Source organism: Nicotiana sylvestris, chromosome 10 (genome assembly GCF_000393655.2).
Source record: "Nicotiana sylvestris chromosome 10, ASM39365v2, whole genome shotgun sequence".
Lineage (NCBI taxonomy): Eukaryota > Viridiplantae > Streptophyta > Magnoliopsida > Solanales > Solanaceae > Nicotiana > Nicotiana sylvestris.
This window is the reverse complement of record NC_091066.1, coordinates 118997457-119018671: the sequence shown is the minus strand read 5'-3', so window position 1 is coordinate 119018671 and position 21215 is coordinate 118997457. Positions and strand designations below refer to the sequence as shown.

Below are 21215 nucleotides of genomic sequence, written 5' to 3'. Positions count from 1 at the left end.
TCAATTTCAATTCAACAATTTTGTCTTCATTTTTTTCCCCAATATAATTTTGTTATCATGATTATGCAGCTTTTGGCCCTTTCACTTGGGGTCATTTGGTTACTGGAATTGATAATTTGGCCCTTTTTCTTGGGGTCAATTGGTTATTAGAATTAGGATATTAATTCCGATATAAAATTTAAAATTGTATTTATTTCGTATTTGGTTGTTGATACTAATTAAAACCAATATATATTATTTTATATCAAAATATTGATATAATTTATCTTTGTTCCGAACAAGACGACCCTAGTTTTTAGTAATAGAAAAAGTAAAATTGTCGTTGGCAAAATGAGGGCGACATCAATATCAACTACTATCAAGAACCAAAACCACAACTCTATAGTTTGAAGCAGCACCACGATTTGCTTTATCTCCAAACTTGTGATTCAATAATAAAGTTCAAAAATAATCCATTCTACCAATTGTTCAGTGGTTGTGGTTTCACCTTGGAATTTATGTCATGACACTTGGCCACATATACACATATTATAAAATTATCCTATTTGGCTCACACCCTAAAAAATGCACTTCTCATTTTCACTTCAAACAGAACTGACTGACTTCTGAGTTCTGAACCAGGGCTCAGACAACACTTGGCTCTAACTGTAAGCGATCTCCTCTTGAAGTTGTTTTTTTATTTATTTAAAATAAACCCATTTCATGAAAACTTGGGTTCTATATGCGAGAGTCCAATACAAAATTTTATGATTTTTAGGAAGATGGGTATTTAAAGATTTTGTTTATTTTTGTGATTCTGCCTATTCTTTGTGTGTTTGTTGATGTTTACTTGGATCGAAAAAGAATGCGTACGTACAAAGATTTTTGTCTTTCTTCTATGTATACTGGAGGTTTTAGTGTCATCTTTCTTGATTTCGTCGTGTTGTGAATATGTGATTGATTTCTCATGCATTCATATCTAATACTTCTGCATAAAACAGCTTTTTTTGGGGAGTTTTATTGGCTAGCATTTGTTTGCTTCAAAGAGTTTGTTACATTCTATTTTTTATAATGGTGGTGTTGGGCCAGCTTGGGCGCACCTTTACTATTCCACCTTGCTGCCTCAGACCAACATAGTTATTGGGTAACTCTTGCCCACTAAGGTTTAGGCAGATGAAAATAAATCACCTCGCGTCTTTTTGTGTTGTAAACAGGGGCGAAGCTGCCCTTGTAGTCAATTGACACCTCTTTGCCAAAAAAAATTACAGTGTAGATAGGTCAATTTTATAAAAATCTATATGTACGATATGTTGATCCCTTCGCATACTCACATGTTTACTTCTTTATAATTTGAATTCAGTGAAAAATCTGGTTGTGCTACTGTTTTTCAACCCTGGCCTTAAGGTCTGCACCTACTTTATTAACAATTAGGTCCGACCTTGAGTGCGCGTTTGTTAAATTTTGTAAAAGGTCTCTGTTATGATATCGATTTGGGTGTGTGTGGTCACGTGCATTGTTGTTTTGCCAGTTCCCAGCTCATACTATTACTGTTTCCTTTTCAATTTCTGTTGTTGCTAAAATTGAAAGCATGGACCTACTGATAGATTATCCATACATTATATGTAACTCATTTACCACTTTTCTTGCGTATAATACTTTTTGATTGGATTTGGGGTTTTTGTATCGGGAAGTTGTGGTATTATAATCAATGGGCTGAGCATTTTGGTCAACGGAGTATCAAGTGATATGTTTAATCTTTTTGGTTTTTGAATTCTTGTTGTTTTGCAGTCATTGTTCCTTTTTACTGCTTATAGTTTCTTCATATAATTGTAGGTTTTGAGCTAAGCTGCTAGACTGCCGGTACGGCCATCACTTTGTTTGGAATTTGAACAAAGAGAAAACTCTAATTCCTTATAATGTCTTCTAAGCCATTAGACTATGACAATCTGAATGAAAATGTGAAGAAGTGCCAATATGCTGTCAGGGGTGAGCTGTACCTTCGAGCTTCTGAGCTTCAGAAGGAAGGCAAAAAGGTATAAGTTTTATCAACTTATTCATCTCTTTTTCCTGTAAGAGATTCAACGTTCCAGCATGCACTAGGTTTGTTGTCTATTAGACCTTTATAATCAGGGAACTATAAGCAAACTGTAGGCAATTGGCAAGATTCTAAGGATTGAATAAGTCACATGTATAGAGCCTGAATTGTTGCCAAATTCTATTTGAATCCCAGGAAATGCATAAGAACTTGAAATTCATATTGTAAACTATCCTGATCTAGTATGGTGAGAGAGTACATGCTCTTCTGACATGATGTCACCATTAAACAATTATACATTAATTGTGATTAGTCTATTCCAGAGTCCTCTGATGAGGAGGAATTTTGTAAATCCTAATGTTTTGTGGATATCGTCTGAATGAAGACTATTTAGTGGCATGTAACTAGGAAAACACGTCAAAGCATCACATATCTTTTCATTAATTCATCTGAAGCATGTGTATACTATTTCATTATTCCTGTTTTTCTGCAGATCATTTTTACCAATGTTGGTAATCCCCATGCTCTTGGACAAAAGCCACTGACATTTCCTCGCCAGGTTTGTCACAGTTGCTGAATGCCTCTTCTATGAGATGCTTGAGGTTTTGGTACATGTATAAACTTTGGACTCTATATTTCAGGTCATTGCTCTGTGTCAAGCTCCATTTTTACTGGATGATCCTAACGTGGGATTCTTATTCCCTGCTGATGCAATTGCAAGGGCTAAACATTATCTTGCAATGACTTCTGGAGGTCTAGGTATCCTTTCTCAGATAATCTTTAATTGCTGGATTGAACCTTCTTGTGTTATCACTCTCTTTCTCCTCTCTTCCTTTCATGTCAAAAGTTATTCATTTCTTTATTTTCTTTTTGTATTTTAATGATTTTCATATTTTTGTTTCACCGTTTACTCTTTGGTCCTGCTTATAGTTTGTCCATTGTGTTTGTGAAATCGACAATGCATTATTTCACATGTAACTTCTTTAGTCTCTGTAATTTCTTACTCCCTCCGTTTCAATTTATGTGAACCTATTTCCTTTTTAGTCCGCGCCAAAAAGAATGACCTTTTTCCCTATTTGGAAACAATTTACCTTTATGCAATGATTTATAGCCACACAAAATATATGTGCTTCATTTTACACCACAAGTTCAAAAGTCTTCTCTCTTTTCTTAAACTTCGTGCCCAGTTAAATGGGTTCACATAAATTGAAACGGAGGGAGTATATCCTAAAGGACTACCAACTTTTTATCCCTTGGGAGGTGATAGTTGGAGTGTAACTTCGGAACTGTTGACATTAGGGGTTATGAATTTTATCCTTTCCTCAATGCACAAAAGCTAAATTAGACTACAGCCACTTGACTTTGTAGCTGAAATCCTTGTCTCACTATCGATCTGTGCTCTTGTTATTGCACTCAATTCCAAGCAGCATAAATGATTTTGGCACAGTTTTGCGACAGTGACTTTTTAGCTACGGAATGATGTATTCTATATTGCTGGTCAATTAGGTGCTTACAGTGACTCCCGTGGCACTCCTGGTGTAAGGAAAGAAGTTGCAGAATTCATTGAGAGACGTGATGGATATCCAAGGTTATAGATTGCTCTTTCCATTTTACTTGGTCTGGTTTGATTTCGTCAATTTGATTCTTGAACTGACAGTAGTAGTTATTTTGTTTGACAGTGATCCAGAACTCATATTTCTCACAGATGGTGCTAGCAAAGGTGTGATGCAGATCTTGAATACTGTCATTCGCGGCCCAAGTGATGGGGTAATTGATAATTTGATATGAATAGAACAGATTTCCTTTTCATATTCTCTTTCTATCTCCCTTCATACATCTGGTTTTAACTTAAACAGTTCCTTCTTTTAGCACCTCCTGGTCATATGTTTTACATGCATTATCATATTTTTAATGAGTGCACATTTGTTGCTAGATATTGGTCCCTGTTCCCCAGTATCCGCTATACTCTGCTTCAATACAATTATTAGGGGGTTCTCTTGTGCCATACTACCTTGAAGAGACTGCAAACTGGGGTCTTGATATTAATGATCTTCGCCAATCAGTTGCACAGGCACGATACAAGGGAATAACTGTGAGTATGCTGAACTTCTGCTTTCATATATATGCAGACAAACATGATGTATGTGTGAATTCTGAGTATAGTTCACTGAAATTCACTTTTATTAGCAACTTTTAGGCTTGGTGGACGTTAAGCACACATAAGGTTCACCGAAATTCGCTTTTAGTAGCAACTTTTAGGCTTAGTGGGCGTTAAGCACACATAGGACTGAATACTAGAAATATCTTTAGAAACAGGCGAAACTTAAAACCTATTCTACGGGGACTGGTTCCTTTTACCCACACAAAAATTTGGATATGGCTGCAAATAAAGGCTGAACTACTTTTCGCTTTTGAGATCTTAAAGCATCTTGTGTTTGCGTTTTAATTAGCCATACATTTTTTTTTTGTTTCTGCCTAGGTACGGGCTATGGTGATTATAAACCCTGGAAATCCCACTGGACAATGTCTTAGTGTAGCAAATCTTAAGCAAATAATTCAATTCTGTCACCAAGAGAGTTTAGTATTACTTGGAGATGAAGTTTATCAGCAAAACATTTACCAAGATGAACGCCCTTTCATAAGTGCAAGAAAGGTACATGTGCTAAATTTCTGTTTAACGAATTTATTAACCTACCAGTATCTTCAGATCCTACAATACTCATTTCAAATGTTATTCACCAAATATGAAGGTTTTGTTGGATATGGGCCCACCTATAAGCAAGGAGCTTCAGCTTGTTTCATTTCACACTGTCTCCAAAGGATATTGGGGTGAATGTGGACAGCGTGGAGGATACTTTGAGATGACCAACATTCCCCCAAAGGTTTGTCTTTTGCTTCCAATTCAAACCGTAGGGATAGGAATATAATAGATAATTCTTGCTTTTAGCCAAGTGCTTATCCCTCTGTGCAAGTTGTGTGTCGTGGTTTACATAAGCAAAATTGTTGTAGTGATAGTGAAAAATATCGTGATCTGAAGACAAGTTTTACCCGCGGGGGGGGGGGGCAGTAGTGCTTATCCATTTGGATGATCCATTTATGAGATACCAACTAGTTGGATTAAGACTTAGTTGTTATCACACTCAATTTTGGTTCAGTGTTTGGCAGGAGCTTTACAAGTCTAGTTAAAGACTTGTATGCCAGTGTAAAAGTAAGGGGTGAGATTTACAATATTACTATAACCCTGATGCCTTGAAACAGAAATTATTTGTATTGGAACCAAAAAGGTCCGGATAGGGCAGGGTGGATAGAGATGATTCGTATCGCCATAACTAGTTTTATTGAGACATGGATCGTCAATTGATTAGAATAATTTGAAAGAGATTAGATTGGATCTTTTAAGTGGACATCATTTCGTACTATTCACAATGATGTAGTTCATTTTTATCTTTTTAAAAAAGCTATTCACAAGGGTATACGTTATGAAACTTAATGGTCATATTATAGTCTGACAATGTAAGTTTTTCTTGGATTTGGACTTTATGTACCTAACACAGCTTTTTTGGTATTGGAGTCTATGTGTCTAAGACAGAGCCTTTCCCTTTTACCCATTTGATGTTGCAGTCTGTCGAAGAAATATACAAGGTTGCTTCAATATCGCTCAGTCCAAATGTACCTGGACAGATATTTGTAAGTCAATTTTCACTTGTCTCCTCCGGATAATCTTAATTTGCTTTAAATTGAGCAACATCTTATTTCCAATACCAATCCAATATGTTAGCTCCAGTTTCCCTGTTTAATTCACATCTGACAAGAAATGTCCCCTTCCTTTGTATCTTACAGATGGGGCTAATGGTAAACCCCCCTAAACCTGGAGATATCTCATATGACCAATATGTCAGAGAGAGGTATGACTTCTGACATCAGTCCTTGATGAAATTCTTGAACTTCTTTTAAGGAATTGATAAATTGACCCCCCCAAAAAAATATTCATCCTTTTCGATGGATTTTGGATATGGACTTTTAAACTAATTGGCCCCTGAGTTGCTCTTATCTTTGAACTAGTGAGTTCTAAAGAAGTTTAAAGTTATAAATACATCTATGACTTTATAATGCATTAGTATGAGAACATTTGAATAAGCAGAACCATTAGAATTGTTATGGTCATTCAAACTTTGTCAAAATAATGCACTTCTCCCCAACATAACTCCCAGCATTACAATTACCTGGGGGTCATTGATCACATTGCAACTTCATGTTTACTCCTAATCGTCTGGAGTCACGTACACTGAATTAAAGTAGCTGGGGATTAAAGTCACAAGCAGCACAATTCACCGCTTTTTCTTCTTGTCTTTTGGAAAAAATGGATTTATATCATTATCTTTCTACTGTTATCGAGGATTTGAAACACTTGTAAATCTACTGCTTAATTTAATTTTTTCTTTTTCTCTCTTTTGGTAATTTCTTTTCATCTTTCCGCACATATAGACACACTTCCTCGCTTTTGAATGACGAATATAGTTCTTTCTTATTGCAGTAAGGGTATCCTCGAATCATTAAGGAAGAGGGCACACATGATGACTGATGGTTTCAACAGCTGCAGAAATGTTGTTTGTAATTTCACTGAAGGCAAGTCAACAGCTCACTAGTTCTTGTGTTCTATCAAATACCAAATGAGCTCCCACTAACTTTCTAAGGAATTCTTTTCAGGTGCAATGTATTCTTTCCCACAAATACGACTGCCTCCTAAAGCAATAGAGGCTGCAAAGAAGCTTGGGAAAGTTCCCGACGTGTTCTATTGTCTCAGGCTGTTGGAAGCAACTGGCATCTCCACTGTCCCTGGTTCAGGATTTGGTCAAAAGGAAGGGTGAGTTTATTATCCTTTCATATTCAATACCAAAATGCCCTTATATTCATTACATACCTCAGCGTTCTCAGAAACTCCCTTTCCTCCCTTCTCTCGGGTTTCCTTCATTTAATTAGCTGTTAAAACCTCAATTGCCCCTCAGTATGTTTAAACCGTTGCAGCAGGTAACCTACATTATATTTTTCAAGTTACTGACCCCACTTATTATGGACGGTTACTTGTAGTTATTTAGTCGATGAACTGATAGTGTTAAAATTCTTTTACACTGTCCGTCAGTGTGTAGAAGTTAAAACTCTGTTGTAAGTTTTGGGCTCAAAGAAAAGCTTGTGTATGTAGGGTGTTCCACCTAAGGACAACCATATTGCCAGCTGAAGAAGACATGCCTGCAATAATGTCGAGTTTCAAAAAGTTCAACGATGAGTTCATGGAGCAATATGAAGACCACAGAGGCTATTCCAGGATGTAAAAGGAGTATTTATTGTACTGTATATTGTTTTACAATTACTGCTATTCTCATAAACAAAAAAATTATTGTACACTACTTGACCGTAACCTTTTCCTTTCCCCCCTCTATTTAGCCTTCATTTATGTTATATAAGACTTATTAGATTTACCTTGTGGTGTACAGATTTGCCTCATTAATTTACCACGTCAATTCTGCATTTAATTGAATTAAGATAGTAATTAAGACCATATTGAAACCTCGTTGACGGTAACCAATTAGTACTACGTGTACTTTTGTAGACTGTCTCCTTTCGTTTATCTCTGTTTTTCAGCATAATGGAAATGAGATGGATTCAAATTCTAGATACCTAAATGTCAAAAAGACCATAAAATAAATTTTCTTCTTAAATCCAAACTAACATTAACCTAAAGAAGTAAATGGTTTTTGTCGGAAATTAATCTAAATTGAATACAGTATTAGTTTGTCGAAGTCCGGAAAATTCTGAATTTATCATGGATACTACTTCTATATGCGTAACGAAACTGAAATACATCTAATTTTAGGTGAAATTTATGTATTTGCAGTCAAAAGTTCTTTTATGGCTAAGGTTAGACTAGGTACTATGTTATATATTACATGATTTAGTGGTTTTTATTTTGTAAAAAAATGATAAAGAGACTTTCTTGATACTTTTGGAAGTTATGTTTTTCAGAAATAACCTACATGGTTTGTTTTAAGCTAGGTACGTACATAAGACGAATAGTATTAGCCGTGTCAATACTTATACGTCGCAGTGTTTTCTTAACAACAACAACAACAACCCAGTAAAATCTCACAAGTGGGGTCTAGGGAGGGTAGTATGTACGCAGACCTTACCCCTACCCCAAAGAAGTAGAGAGGCTGTTTAAGGAAGACCATCGGCTCAAGATAATAAGAAAAATAAAAAGGAGAGAATATTAGTTTCACCACAGAGATCATAGGAAAAATAGGAACATAAAATGCAGAAGGAAAAATACAAAACAAAAATGATGGCTAGTAAATAGGTCCTGCACCAAAAAGAGAAAATAGTAAGACACTACAACGCCCCTAGCTATTTCAGACAAAAACTCTACCAGACTAGGCTCACAACAGTACAAGGTAACGCAAGACTCAACTACCTCCTAGCCTACAACCGTAATACTCGACCTCCATAACTTCCTATCAAGTGTCATGTCCTCGAAAATCTGAAGCCTCGCCATATCCTGCCTGATCACTTCTCCCCAATACTTCTTAGGCCGCTCTCTACCTCTTCTCGTGCCCTCCACAACCAGTCGCTCACACCTCCTTACTGGAGCATCAGGGCTTCTCCTCTGTACATGTCCGAACCATCTGAGCCTCGCTTCCCACATCTTGTCATCAATGGGAGCCACGTACACCTTCTCCCGAATATCATCATTTCTAATCTTGTCCATCCTAGTGTGCCCGCACATCCACCTCAACATCCTCGTTTCTGCTACTTTCATCTTTTGGATATGTGAGTTCTTAACAGGCCAACACTCAGCCCCATACATCATCGTCAGTCTAACCACCGCTTTATAAAACTTACCTTTGAGTATCGTTGGCACTCTCTTGTCACACAAAACTCCGGATGCTAACCTCCACTTCATCCATCCTACCCCAATACGGTGTGCGACATCCTCATCGATCTCCCCTACCCTGTGGATAACCGAACCAAGCTACTTGAAGCTGCCTCTACTTGGGATAACCTGTGATTCAAGCCTCACATCCACACCCACTTCCCTCGGCTCAGTGTTGAACTTACACTCCAGGTATTTCGTCTTCAATCTGCTCAGCTTGAAACCTATAGACTCAAGAGTCTGTCTCCAAACTTCTAGTCTCCCGTTAACCGCGGCTCGTGACTCATCAATCAGAACTAGTGTTTTCTTAACATCAAACGATTTTACTTGTAAGAGACACTTCTATTATGGACGAATAAAGCTCTATAAACTCTAAACTTACTATACAAATAAAAAAAGTAAGTAATTTTGTTTAAGAGAGGGGTATGGAGTACTTTTTATGTCTAGAGAGCTAAACTACAAGTATTTAATTTGACAGATATTATATCAAACAAAAAGTAACTGAACTACGTCTTGAGAGCTCATCTACTTCTTTGTATTTTATTTTATTTATATTGCAACGGCGTTCGAATAATTCATATCCGCATCACTTAACTATTATATTGAGTACCTATTATTTCTTATTTACACACACATATTGAATAATTCTGTTTATAAAAGTTTCATAATTTGACGGCTGAAAAGAAAGAAAGTAAACTCGCGCTAAGGAATATAAATAAAGCAAAGACTATCAAATCTTTAAAAAAAAAAGAACTTTATTCTTTTACCACTGTGACACTGCCCGTGGTCAGGAAATTCTCACGGGCAAATTCACTCCTTTTGCTCTCCATGCCTTTAATTTAATTAAATCCTTTTTTTCTAGCTTTTGTTTAGGTCACGGTTTCCCCGAGTTCTTTTTTCTTCCCCATATAATTTGTTTCTTTAGGCTATACAAAAGTAAGAGTGAAAAAAAAGGGAACTTTAAAACAACAACTTGTTTAATCTTCAACTCACATCCTCATTTATTATTCTCTTTCTTCTTCTTCTTCTTCTTTAAATAAAGTTTCCATAGCTTGAAAAATCAATCTCAAAGACCCTTTTCATATCCCTAAAACCCTTTCTTCTTTCTTTCTCTTCAAGATTTTTGAGAATATATTCTCTTCCCAATACAAGGGAACACAAGAAATCTTTTTAGCTTTTCATCTTCTATATATAGGAGCCCAAAATTTTGATTTTTATATCAAGTTAATTAATTAATGGGATTTTCCAAAAAGACAACTAGTCATCATCCAATGGATGGAAATATTAAAGAGTCAGAAACCAAAGGATGGATCATTGCAGGAATTACATTAAGGAGTCCATTGAAGCCCATATTCACAACCAAGAATAAGAACAAACATGTTGAAGACGAAGAAGAAGAAGAAGAAGAGTTTTCGACTACTCCAACGTACGAAGAATCAAGGCTATCATCAAGAAACTTAACATGTCCACCTGCTCCTAAGAAGAGAAAAACTTCTTCAAGGTGCAACTATACTAGGGAATTCTTTCAACCCCCACGAGACTTGGAATCTGTTTTTATACGCAGAGTTGAATTTTAATTTGAAGAAAGTTCTCCCTAAGCACTCATTTAGTAGATGATTAAACTGATTTTAATCTAATTATTTCGTTTTCAGTTTAGTCTCTCTTTATTGTTATATTCAAATTACTACTTACCTAGCCTAGCTTCTCATCTTCTTTGGTAATTTCCACGATTTCGTGTATACAAGGTTCTCTATGCATAAATAAATAAGATGTTAATTTCATCTACGTACCATATTTCTGCCTCGTTTGCACTTTATGTTGAATTAGTATTAGTTTAACACTTATATCCAAAGACGTAATTCAATACTTAAAAGTGTCTTTCAATTACTATTTCGACCAGTAATTAATAAGAACTTGGCGTCCAAAGTGACATCTCTCCTGTTGTACTAATGACTGTTTTGTAATTTATAAGTCTTTTAGTACCAAAAAGGAAAATAAAATTTCAACACTTAATACTTATTAACTACATTTGATAATTAAGCTAAATCAAACGAACCGTTTCTTCTCCACTTCGTTTCTGAAATGGTCCATATTATAACAGCAGCTACTACTATTTCTCCTTGAGCTTGAAAATTAAGGTAGATACATGCACATGCAAGTCAAAATGACAGATACATGTTGAAAAGACGTTATATATATATATATACACACACGCTGATAATGTAAAGTTTTACACAATAATTATAAATTAATTTTTATCAAACTATTAATTAATTCAAACTTATCATCTCGTAAGTGAGTTGAGTATGTAAATATTCTTTTACAATGATTAAACTCATAGTGTGGAAATTGAAACCCCTTTTATATATTCTTTCACTTTCTTTTTTCCACAAGGTATGAGATGCTGGCTGCTGGGAACAAAACATTAGTAGATGCTTTAAAGCTGATTGACTATGACAAACCTCTCACATATACAGTAAAAAAATTAGCCTTTAGTTTGTACTATCTGTCATTATCTTCTTTAGTTTTTATTTATTTATTATCACACATGCACAACAATAACAGCCATTCACTCATCTAGGGCTCTACTCAGTTTAGGGTAGTGGGAAGTTTTTGCCATAATTAAGTTTTGAAACCAAAACACAAATACATATCAAAGTGTATGGGCCATCAGATAAGAATCCTAGGTAAATTAAACTTATTTTTTAAATGATAAATAATTCATATTTCTTCCCCATTCACTCTATTGAATTCGTTTTTCATTATGTCAAATCACGTCCTTTATAAGGATTAAGTTTTATATATTGATAACGTGGATTAAAATTTCCAAATATTATCACTAAATTTTCATCTGTAATAAAGAGTAATTTAGTTATCATTTTTATTAAGTTTTCTAGTAAATACTTTTTGGTACGTAAACCTTAAAAGTCTTATAATAAAGCTTTTGATGAATTCTTGAATATATATATATACTGTCGAGCTTTGACATTATATAATCTAATTTTAATGAATTCTTGAAATCTATTCTGCGGATTGTATCACATTTTCATTGTTCTCATTCGAACTTCAGGATAACGCCGTTTGCAAACAAGATAATTGGAGAGAGATTGATTGATTTTGATTGATTAATTAGAGTTTGGTACCTTTATCTTTCTAGGCTTAGATATACAATGACCTACTTTAACATACTAAATTAATTATACTGTACTAGCGTCATGTTTTTTGATTGGTTTATGGAATGTTAACCACAAAATGGCAGTAAAATACACCATTAATTAATTAGTTAAATGAGTGCGGGAATATTGAGACGGATCAAGTTGAGCACATTAATTCTTTTGATAAAATACTGGTTTATGGACAAGGGTGAGTTCACCTAATATAAGGCTTGTCAATTTGTGTACACCAATAAACAAAGAATTCTTGGGATCAGAGACAATGAAGAGGCAATTGTTTTTCAACACGTATTCAGAAAAAAAATAGTGCTATGTATTTTATTGTACTTGGCATGTAGTGAGCTCTTCTTATTGGGGCTTAAAGATAAGATTGTGAAATCTTTTTAATTTATGCAATTATTGGAGACAAGCACATGAGGGGAACTTCTGATATGCTTGACATTAATTAATTACTTACATTAATTTTTAATTTATTAAGTGAGCATTAATTTTTGAGTCATTCTGTGGGAAGCATTTTTTGAAAGATTTGACCGAACCTCTGCTTCAAAGGTTTCCTACATATCCTTGGCTATAAAGGAATCAGATCAATGTAGTTCAGGAAGTTTTCGGTAGCTGGGCCTACCATGAAGCTGTGATTTTACTGTTGTTGCTGCTGCTACTGCTTACTGACCTCCTTATTATACCATGACAAAAATAAAAAAGCTAGACTAAAATATGATCTATGAATTACAAAGATCTACTCTATACTTCTCAAGCTTGATCTTGTGATTCTTGTTGCCTCATTGACTCGTGTTTTCCAACGGAAGTTCCTTTGCTGCTGACTTGAATTATATCTCTGACTTGAATTATATTTTTGAGATGCTTTCTCTTTCCTCCAGGAGGGCACCTAATTGCTGAACCTTTAAACGTCTTCTTTTGACCATTGTTGCCTATCCTCTATTCTACAGGCGGGCTCCTGATTACTTGAAATTTGAATTGTATTCCCTTGTTCTCCAGGTAGGCTCATGATTGCTGAAACTCGAAATGTATCCCCTTATTCTCCAGGTGGGCTCCTGATTGCTGAAACTTGAAATGTGTTCCCTTGTTCTCCAGGTGGGCTCCTGATTTCTGATACTTCAACTGTTGTTCCTTGTTCTCCAGGTGGACGCCTGATTGCTGATACTTCAATTGTTGTTCCTTTTCTCCAGGTTGACGTCTGATTGCTGATATTTCAACCGTTATTCCTTGTTCTTCAGGTGGACGCCTGATTGCTGATATCCCAACTGTCTTTCCTTGTTCTCCAGGTGGATACCTGACTGCTGAATCTTTAACTACTTTTCCTTTGGCTTGTTCTCCCTTGTTCCTCCAGGTGGGTGCCTGATTACCAATACTTGTATTAGTCTTCCTCGAAACTTGATTTGTTTTCCCTTGTTCTCCAGGTGGGCTCCTGATTACTTGATCCTAAACTGCCTTTTGTCCTTAACGTCCATGTTGCTCTTCCCTGTTCTTCAGACGGGTATCTGAACAAAATAGACAAAACAAAAGAAAATTTTCTGCCCCAGTGTTAGTTGAACCCTTTTACCAAATATCTTTAACAATCTGCCAGCTATATTCCATTATCCAGGAGGGTACTGAAAATCTCTAGCAAGTTTTCAAAGCTACTTTATATTTTTTAGGGGTATGATTTCCGTCGAATCTTGTTACTTAAGACAATCTTAAAGCTACATTCCATTATCCAGGAGGGTCCTGAAATTTCGAATTAAAGCTTATCTTACGAATGACAATTTCAACGCTAAACTTTACTCTCTTATAACAACACTTACTTATCTAATGAAATGTTTAAAGTTACGTCCCATTATTCAGGTGGGTCCTGAAAACGCTTATGCGAACTTGAAGCCAATTTATATTCCTTTTGGTGCACATTTGTCCTATATTTACTACTTATGATTGTTTTGGATTTTAGCTTAGGTCCCATTTTCCAGGAGGGTCCTGAAAATTTCTAATTGAGTCTTGTCTTAAAAACGAAAACTTCAAACCAACTTATATTTTCACAAAGTAGAGCTTATGCTAGATATTATACTCATGAATATTTCGAATTAAAGCTAAGTCCCATTATCCAGGAGGGTCCTGAGATTTTCAAATTAAATCCCATTATCCATGAAGGTCCTGAAAATTTAAAATCAACTCTTATCTTAAGAGTGACAATTTTAAAGCGAAATTATACCTCTTTATGGCAGAACTTACGCTAAATCTTGCTATTTAATGGAATTTCTTAAGCTACGTCCCATTATTCAGGAGGGTCCTGAAAACTTCCAATTAAATCAGGGGAAACAAAATGGAAAAGGTGGTGTTTCTTCTTGGGGGAAAAAAGGTGGAAAAAGATGGTGTTTCTACTTGGGGGAAAAAGGTGGAAAAAGATGGTGTTTCTACTTGGGGGAAAAAAGATGGAAAAAGATGGTGTTTCTACTTGGGGAAAAAGGTGGAAAAAGATGGTGTTTTTTTTTGGGAAAATAAAGCGGAAACGGGTTCTTTTTGGTCCCTTTTTTGGCCAGCCCGAGAGACCGGGTCTATGAGGGTCTCCCAAATTATGCTGAATTCCGAGGCCTCTGGGGGTAATGTCCAAAATATATCTCAAGCATGCAAACTTCGAAGTTCCACTTATAATCCTTTGGGGTGCATTTGTGCTAAATTCTGCTACTCATGATTATTTTGAATTTTAAACTAAGTTCCATTTTCCAGAAGGGTCCTGAGAATTTATGCGATCAAACCTGCATGGTACTTGCTTTCCTTACAGGGTGCTTCCTGAAATAAATGCCATCTTTGCCCCTATTTCAAATCAAAGAAAATCTGGTCAGTTTAAAACATGGCAGTTAGTTGTGGCGTTCTTGCTGGGGGTGGTTTTCTCTTTTCCATGCTTTGCTTCGTCCGACTGCCTTGAACTGGTCGAAAAGACTGTTTTGACCTTCTAACTGATCCTTAACTGCAGGATCCTCCGACTGTTGTTCTCCCCTTCTGACCTTTCTGCATGAACCCGTACATCTCCCACGACATTACTGAACCATTCCACCGATATAACCTTTGCTTACACCCTATGTCCCGCTTTTCATCATATTATCTCCGGTATGTTCTAACCGCATTTTGCTTTGTGCAATTTTGACTCTAGTAGTACACTTTGACATTCCTTCTTATTTGTTGAAATAAGGTTAACCTTGGGAGAGCTTTAGAGGAGTAAAAATTAACAGTAATGAAATGCAACGATTTTGAGAATTAAGAATAAAGAAGAAAACCCAAATTTGGATGACTGTTGGAGATAGGAAAAGGAACTTATCTGAGTGGAGTCACTGGCACCAATGATCATGGTATGCATTTTGGATTAATCAGCCCAGTCTATTTAACCACTCTCTTTTCCAATTGTTTTACTTTGTGCTCCAAGATCACCATAACCCAATTTTTACTTTCCGCCAACTTTCGGACCTTGTTCTGCTTGCAGTGCTCTGAAGGGTTTTCACCGACAAACCTCTCTCATTTGTTCATTCCTCAATTACTTGTCGCCTTATGGTGCCCGCGAAGGTTTTCACCAATAAGGCTCTCTCATTTTTATTTTCTCTCAACTTTCGTCGCCTCATGGTGCCCATGAGGGTTTTCACCATTAAGACTCTCTCATTTTTTAATTTCTCTTGCTTAAACCGGAGTGTTGCCCCTGCTATGAATTCTCTTTACATTGCTTGACTTGGCATCTCTCGAAGACTGATCGGGAGGTATTTCTTTGGATAGCAATATGGGTTCTTGGATATGTTTGGAATGAAAAGGGTATAAAACGGGCTCAAAACAACTTCAAATGGGTTAGAATTACAACTTTTGGAATCACATTTCTTATTAAAATCACAACTTCTGCCCCAGTTTCTTGCTTGGGGATCTTTTGACTTTTATTTTACTATGACCGAGCCGTGAGGCTGCCTACATATCCTTAACAGGAATCAGGTCAAACGTAGTTCACACCTGAATTTCCTTGTTGTTATACTTTCTCTTTCACTTCTTTTCTTTTCTCTTTTTTATTTTCTTTCTTTTCTCTCTTTTTCGTTGTTGATTCCAAAAGAGGGGTATGAAAGAAATAAATAAGGCTAAAAAAGGGAAACAAAATGGTAAAGTGTTTAGATAGCAGAGCAAATTGCCTTCGTCATTCCAATCTTCGAAACAATGTCAAGTACAAACAATCAACAATTGAACCAAAGAAATCATACATAATATCTCTTGACTGCATCAGAATTGATGGCCATGTCTATGCATTTTCCTTCGATATCTGTTAAACATAAAGCACTATTGGACAATACTCTGGTCACAATGAATGGCCCTTGCCAATTTGGGGCAAATTTGCCTTTTGCTTCAGCCTGATGCGGAAGGATACGTTTCAGCACTTGTTGCCCCACTTCAAACTTTCGGGGACGCACCTTTTTGTTGTATGCTCTTGCCATTCTCTTTTGATACAACTGGCCATGACACACTGCCGCCAATCTTTTTTCATCAATCAAGTTCAACTGCTCCAAACGGTTTTGACCTACTCATCATCATCAATCTCAGCCTCAACAACAATCCGAAGGGATAGGATTTCAACTTCTGCAGGTATTACTGCTTCAGTGCCATATACCAACAAATAAGGAGTTGCACTTATTGAAGTACGGATAGTAATGCGATAACCCAGCAACGCAAATGGTAATTTTTCATGCCATTGCCTGGAACCTTCTACCATTTTCCGAAGTATCTTCTTTATATTTTTGTTGGCTGCCTCGACTGCTCCATTCGCCTTGGGACGATATGGGGTAGAATTGCGATGTGTAACCTTAAACTGTTGACATACATCTTCCATCAAATTACTGTTAAGATTAGCACCATTATCCGTGATGATCACCTTTGGAATTCCAAATTGACAGATGATATTTGAGTGAACAAAATCGACCACTGCTTTCTTGGTCACCGATTTGAAAGTTTTGGCCTCAATTCACTTGGTGAAATAATCAATGGCTACCAGAATGAACCTGTGCCCGTTGGATGCTACTGGCTCAATTGATCCAATGACATCCATGCCCCAAGCAACAAAGGTCCATGGTGCTGAAATTGTATGCAATTCCGATGGTGGAGAATGAATCAAATCTCCATATACTTGGCACTGATGACATTTGCGCACAAAACTGATGCAATCTCGCTCCATGGTGAGCCAATAATAACCTGCTCGGAGAATTTTCTTCGCCAACACATATCCGCTCATATGTGGTCCGCAGACTCCCGAATGTACTTCGGACATGACAGCCGTAGCTTGTCTAGCATCTATGCATCTTAATAATCCAAGGTCTGGTGTTCTTTTATACAAAACTCCTCCACTCAAGAAGAATCCACTTGCCAACCGTCGAATTGTTCTCTTTTGATCCCCCATGGCTTGCACTAGATATATCCCCATTCTGATGTACTCCTTGATATCATGGAACCATGATTTGCCATGAAGTTCTTCTTCAATCATGTTACAATAAGCATGCTGATCTCGGACTTGAATATGCAGAGGATCGACATAAGCTTTGTTCGGATGGTGCAACATTGACGCCAGGGTAGCCAAAGCATCGACGACCTCATTATGAACCCTTGGCATATGCCTGAACTCCACGGATCGAAACCGTTGACAAAGATCATGCAACCATTGTCGGTACGGTATGAGCTTCAAATCTCGCATTTCCCATGCTCCTTGAATTTGATGTACCAGAAGATCCGAGTCTCCCAAGACCAAGAATTCCTGGATATCCATGTCTGCAGCTAGCCTTAGACCCAAAATACAGGCCTCATATTCAACTATATTGTTGGTGCAATAAAACCGAAGTTGAGCCGTAACAGGATAGTGATGCCCTGTTTCAGAAATAAGTACAACCCCTATTCCAACTCCTTTCATGTTGGCAGCCCCATCAAAGAAAAGTTTCCAGCCTGGTTTTTCAATTTGCTCCAGTTCATCGATATGCATCACTTCTTCATCGAGAAAATAAGTTCTCAATGGCTCTTAATCTTCATCGACCGGGTTCTCGGCCAAATGATCGGCCAATGCTTGGGCTTTCATCGCAGTCCGAGTCACATAGATGATGTCAAACTCTGTGAGCAAAATCTGCCACTTCACAAGTCTTTCGGTCGGCATTGGCTTTTGAAAGATATACTTCAACGGATCCAAGCGCGAAATGAGGTAAGTAGTGTAGGATGCCAAATAATGTTTCAATTTCTGAGCCACCCAAGTTAGGGCGCAACATGTCTTTTCCAGATGAGTGTACTTAACCTCATAAGCCGTGAACTTCTTGCTAAGATAGTAGATGGCCTGTTCCTTTCTGCCAGTGATGTCATGCTGCCCCAGTACACAACCAAATGAATTTTCCAGGACTGTCAAGTAAAGAATCAAAGGTCTCCCTGGTTCTAGCGGAACCAACACGGGTGGGTTTGACAAGTATCCTTTTATCTTATCAAATACTTTTTGACACTCATCAGTCCACTTGACCGCAATATCCTTCTTCAGCAACTTGAAAATCGACTCACAAGTTGTCGTGAGCTGAGCAATAAACCTGCTAATGTAGTTCAACCTCCCTAAAAGACTCATCACTTCAGTCTTGTTCCTCGGGGGTGGCAATTCTTGGATGGCTTTAATCTTTGATGGGTCCAACTCGATGCCTCGACGATTGACTATGAATCCCAATAATTTTCCGGATGGAACACCAAATGTGCACTTGGCAGGGTTGAGCTTGAGGTTGTACCTGCGAAGCCTCTAGAAAAATTTCCTCAAATCCCCAACGTGGTCTGCCTGATGCTTTAATTTTATGATCACATCATCCACGTATACCTCAATTTCTTTGTGTATCATATCATGAAACACAATAGTCATCGCTCTCATGTAAGTTGCCCTGGCGTTTTTCAAACCAAATGGCATTACCCGGTAGCAATAAGTTACCCATGGCGTGATGAATGCTGTCTTTTCTGCATCTTCTTCATCCATTAGAATCTGATGATACCCGGCATAGCAATCTACAAAAGATCCAATCTCACACTTGGCACAATTATCGATCAAAATGTGGATATTGGGTAGTGGGAAGTTATCCTTCAGACTTGCTTTGTTGAGATTATAGTAATCGACGCATACTCTGATCTTGCCCTCCTTCTTCGGCACAGGCACGACATTAGCCAACCAAACAGGATATCGAGTGACCCGAATAACCTTTGCATCCAACTGCTTGGTGATTTCTTCTGTAATCTTCACACTCATATCAGTTTTGAATTTCCTCAACTTTTGCTTGACGAGAGGAAATGCTGGATCAATGGGCAATTTGTGGACCACTAAATCAGTGCTCAAACCCAGCATGTTGTCATACGACCATGCAAAAACATCTTTGTATTCGATGAGTGCTTTGATTAACTCTTCCTAGATCTTTGGCTCGAGATGGACACTTATTTTAGTCTCTCTGATATTATCTGTGTCCCCTAAATTGACGGCTTCTGTTTCATTCAGGTTGGGTTTAGGTTTTTCTTCGAAGTGAATTAACTCCTTACTAATCTCTTCGAAGGCTTCATCTTCATCGTATTTTGATTCGTAGTCACAATCTACTTCTTGAACTATTATTTCGGAATCAGATTGATTTTTAAGACTGGGCTGAGGATTCCTCATACATGCCATGTCATTAGAACCAGCGTAAAAAGAACTGTATAGAAAAGAAAAGAAAAACAAAAGAAAAATCATCAGGAATGATAAAGAAAGGGAAACTGCATTTCATTAAATGATGAAAGATAATAAGGTTTGCACACTTCAAACAGATTGAAAGATAAAATCTGGATCACAACCCTGGAATAACCCAGACAAACTGAAAGAAATCTCAAAATAAACTACCAAGACTCCTTCCGAGTGGGGAGAGGAGTAACTTTCCAATTGTTAAGATTTGTTTTTGGCCCGACAAATTGCACTTTCGCATTGCTAGAACCCTCTCCAATTTCCACCATATTCACACTATCGAACAACTTCTCAAATCTTTCAATTAACTCCTTGTCAGAATCAATCACAGAACTGGGAATTGCTGTTACTGGGCGACTTCTGGTACCGGACTTGACAAATGATTTGGAAAGACATGGGACTGGCTTTGGAAGGACCCATGCCTTCTGTTTAGCTTTCTGGCCTTTCTTATGTCTGCGGTAGTGGGCTTGAATCCCAGACCAAATGTTCCCAAGTTTTCAGGAAGGGACACCGGCTGTATGATGCCTTACAAATATGATCCCAAACCTTTACCGAGTACAAAACCATTCTTCAACATCTCATAGGATACCATGACTGATGTGGCGGTTATCTTTGGATTTGGAATGTATTTCCCCTCCGGAACTTTCTCTACCAACATTGTGTCAGAAACCTGGTAGACCCATGGTCCCTGGTCATCTTCCACTTCAATGATCGGTACAATGGCATTGCTGCGAGCGCATAAACTGTCTTCCCCATGCACAACTATTTCTTGTCTATACCATTCAAATTTGACTACCTAGTGTAGTGTTGATGGGACTGCTTTAGTGGCGTGGATCCATGGTCGACCCAACAGCAAATTACAGGAAACAGCTATATCCAGCACCTGAAACTCCATTGTGAACTCAACTGGCCCTATCGTCAACTCCAACACTATGTCCCCAACTGAATCTTTACCTCCGCCTTCAAATCCCCGCACGCAAATACTATTCTTATGGATCCTATCATCTTCTATTTTCAACTTGCTTAGAGTGGATAGAGGATAGATGTTTGCGCTTGACCCGTTGTCAACCAATACCTGGGTCACCACAGAGTTCTCATATTTTACTGTGAGGTAAAAAGCTCTGTTGTGCTCAGTACCTTCTACAGGCAATTCATCATCGGAAAACGTGACTCTATTTGCTTCGAAGATTTTGTTGGCTATTTTTTCCAAGTGATTCACGGAGATTTTATCGGGAACATGCACCTCATTCAAGATCTTTATTAAAGCTTGACGGTGCTCATCCGAATGGATCAATAATGACAATAGGGAAATTTGAGCAGGCGTCTTTCTTAATTGTTCCACGATAGAGTAGTCCTGTAGCTTCATCTTCCTCAAGAATTCTTCTG

The 21215-nt window shown here is 37.4% G+C and overlaps 1 protein-coding gene across 1 annotated transcript; it reads left to right on the top strand.

The window, feature by feature from the left end:
• Nucleotides 1–462: 462 nt before the first annotated feature.
• On the top strand, nucleotides 463–7491 carry LOC104216677 (glutamate--glyoxylate aminotransferase 2). Its single transcript, XM_009766789.1, has 14 exons — nucleotides 463–647; nucleotides 1813–2012; nucleotides 2508–2573; nucleotides 2656–2773; nucleotides 3521–3602; nucleotides 3694–3781; nucleotides 3948–4106; nucleotides 4494–4667; nucleotides 4765–4896; nucleotides 5636–5701; nucleotides 5855–5919; nucleotides 6549–6640; nucleotides 6722–6878; nucleotides 7215–7491. Exons 2-14 carry the CDS (start codon nucleotides 1896–1898, stop codon nucleotides 7342–7344), a joined length of 1446 nt encoding a protein of 481 aa, XP_009765091.1. The 5' UTR covers nucleotides 463–647; nucleotides 1813–1895; the 3' UTR covers nucleotides 7345–7491.
• Nucleotides 7492–21215: the final 13724 nt, after the last annotated feature.

Bases quoted from the DNA above. Each gene is read 5' to 3' on its own strand.
- LOC104216677 (XM_009766789.1), top strand. From the start codon at position 1,896: ATGTCTTCTAAGCCATTAGACTATGACAATCTGAATGAAAATGTGAAG. The intron at 3,782-3,947 runs GTAATTGATAAT...ATTTGTTGCTAG, and splicing joins TTCGCGGCCCAAGTGATGGG to ATATTGGTCCCTGTTCCCCA. The intron at 5,920-6,548 runs GTATGACTTCTG...TTCTTATTGCAG, and splicing joins GACCAATATGTCAGAGAGAG to TAAGGGTATCCTCGAATCAT.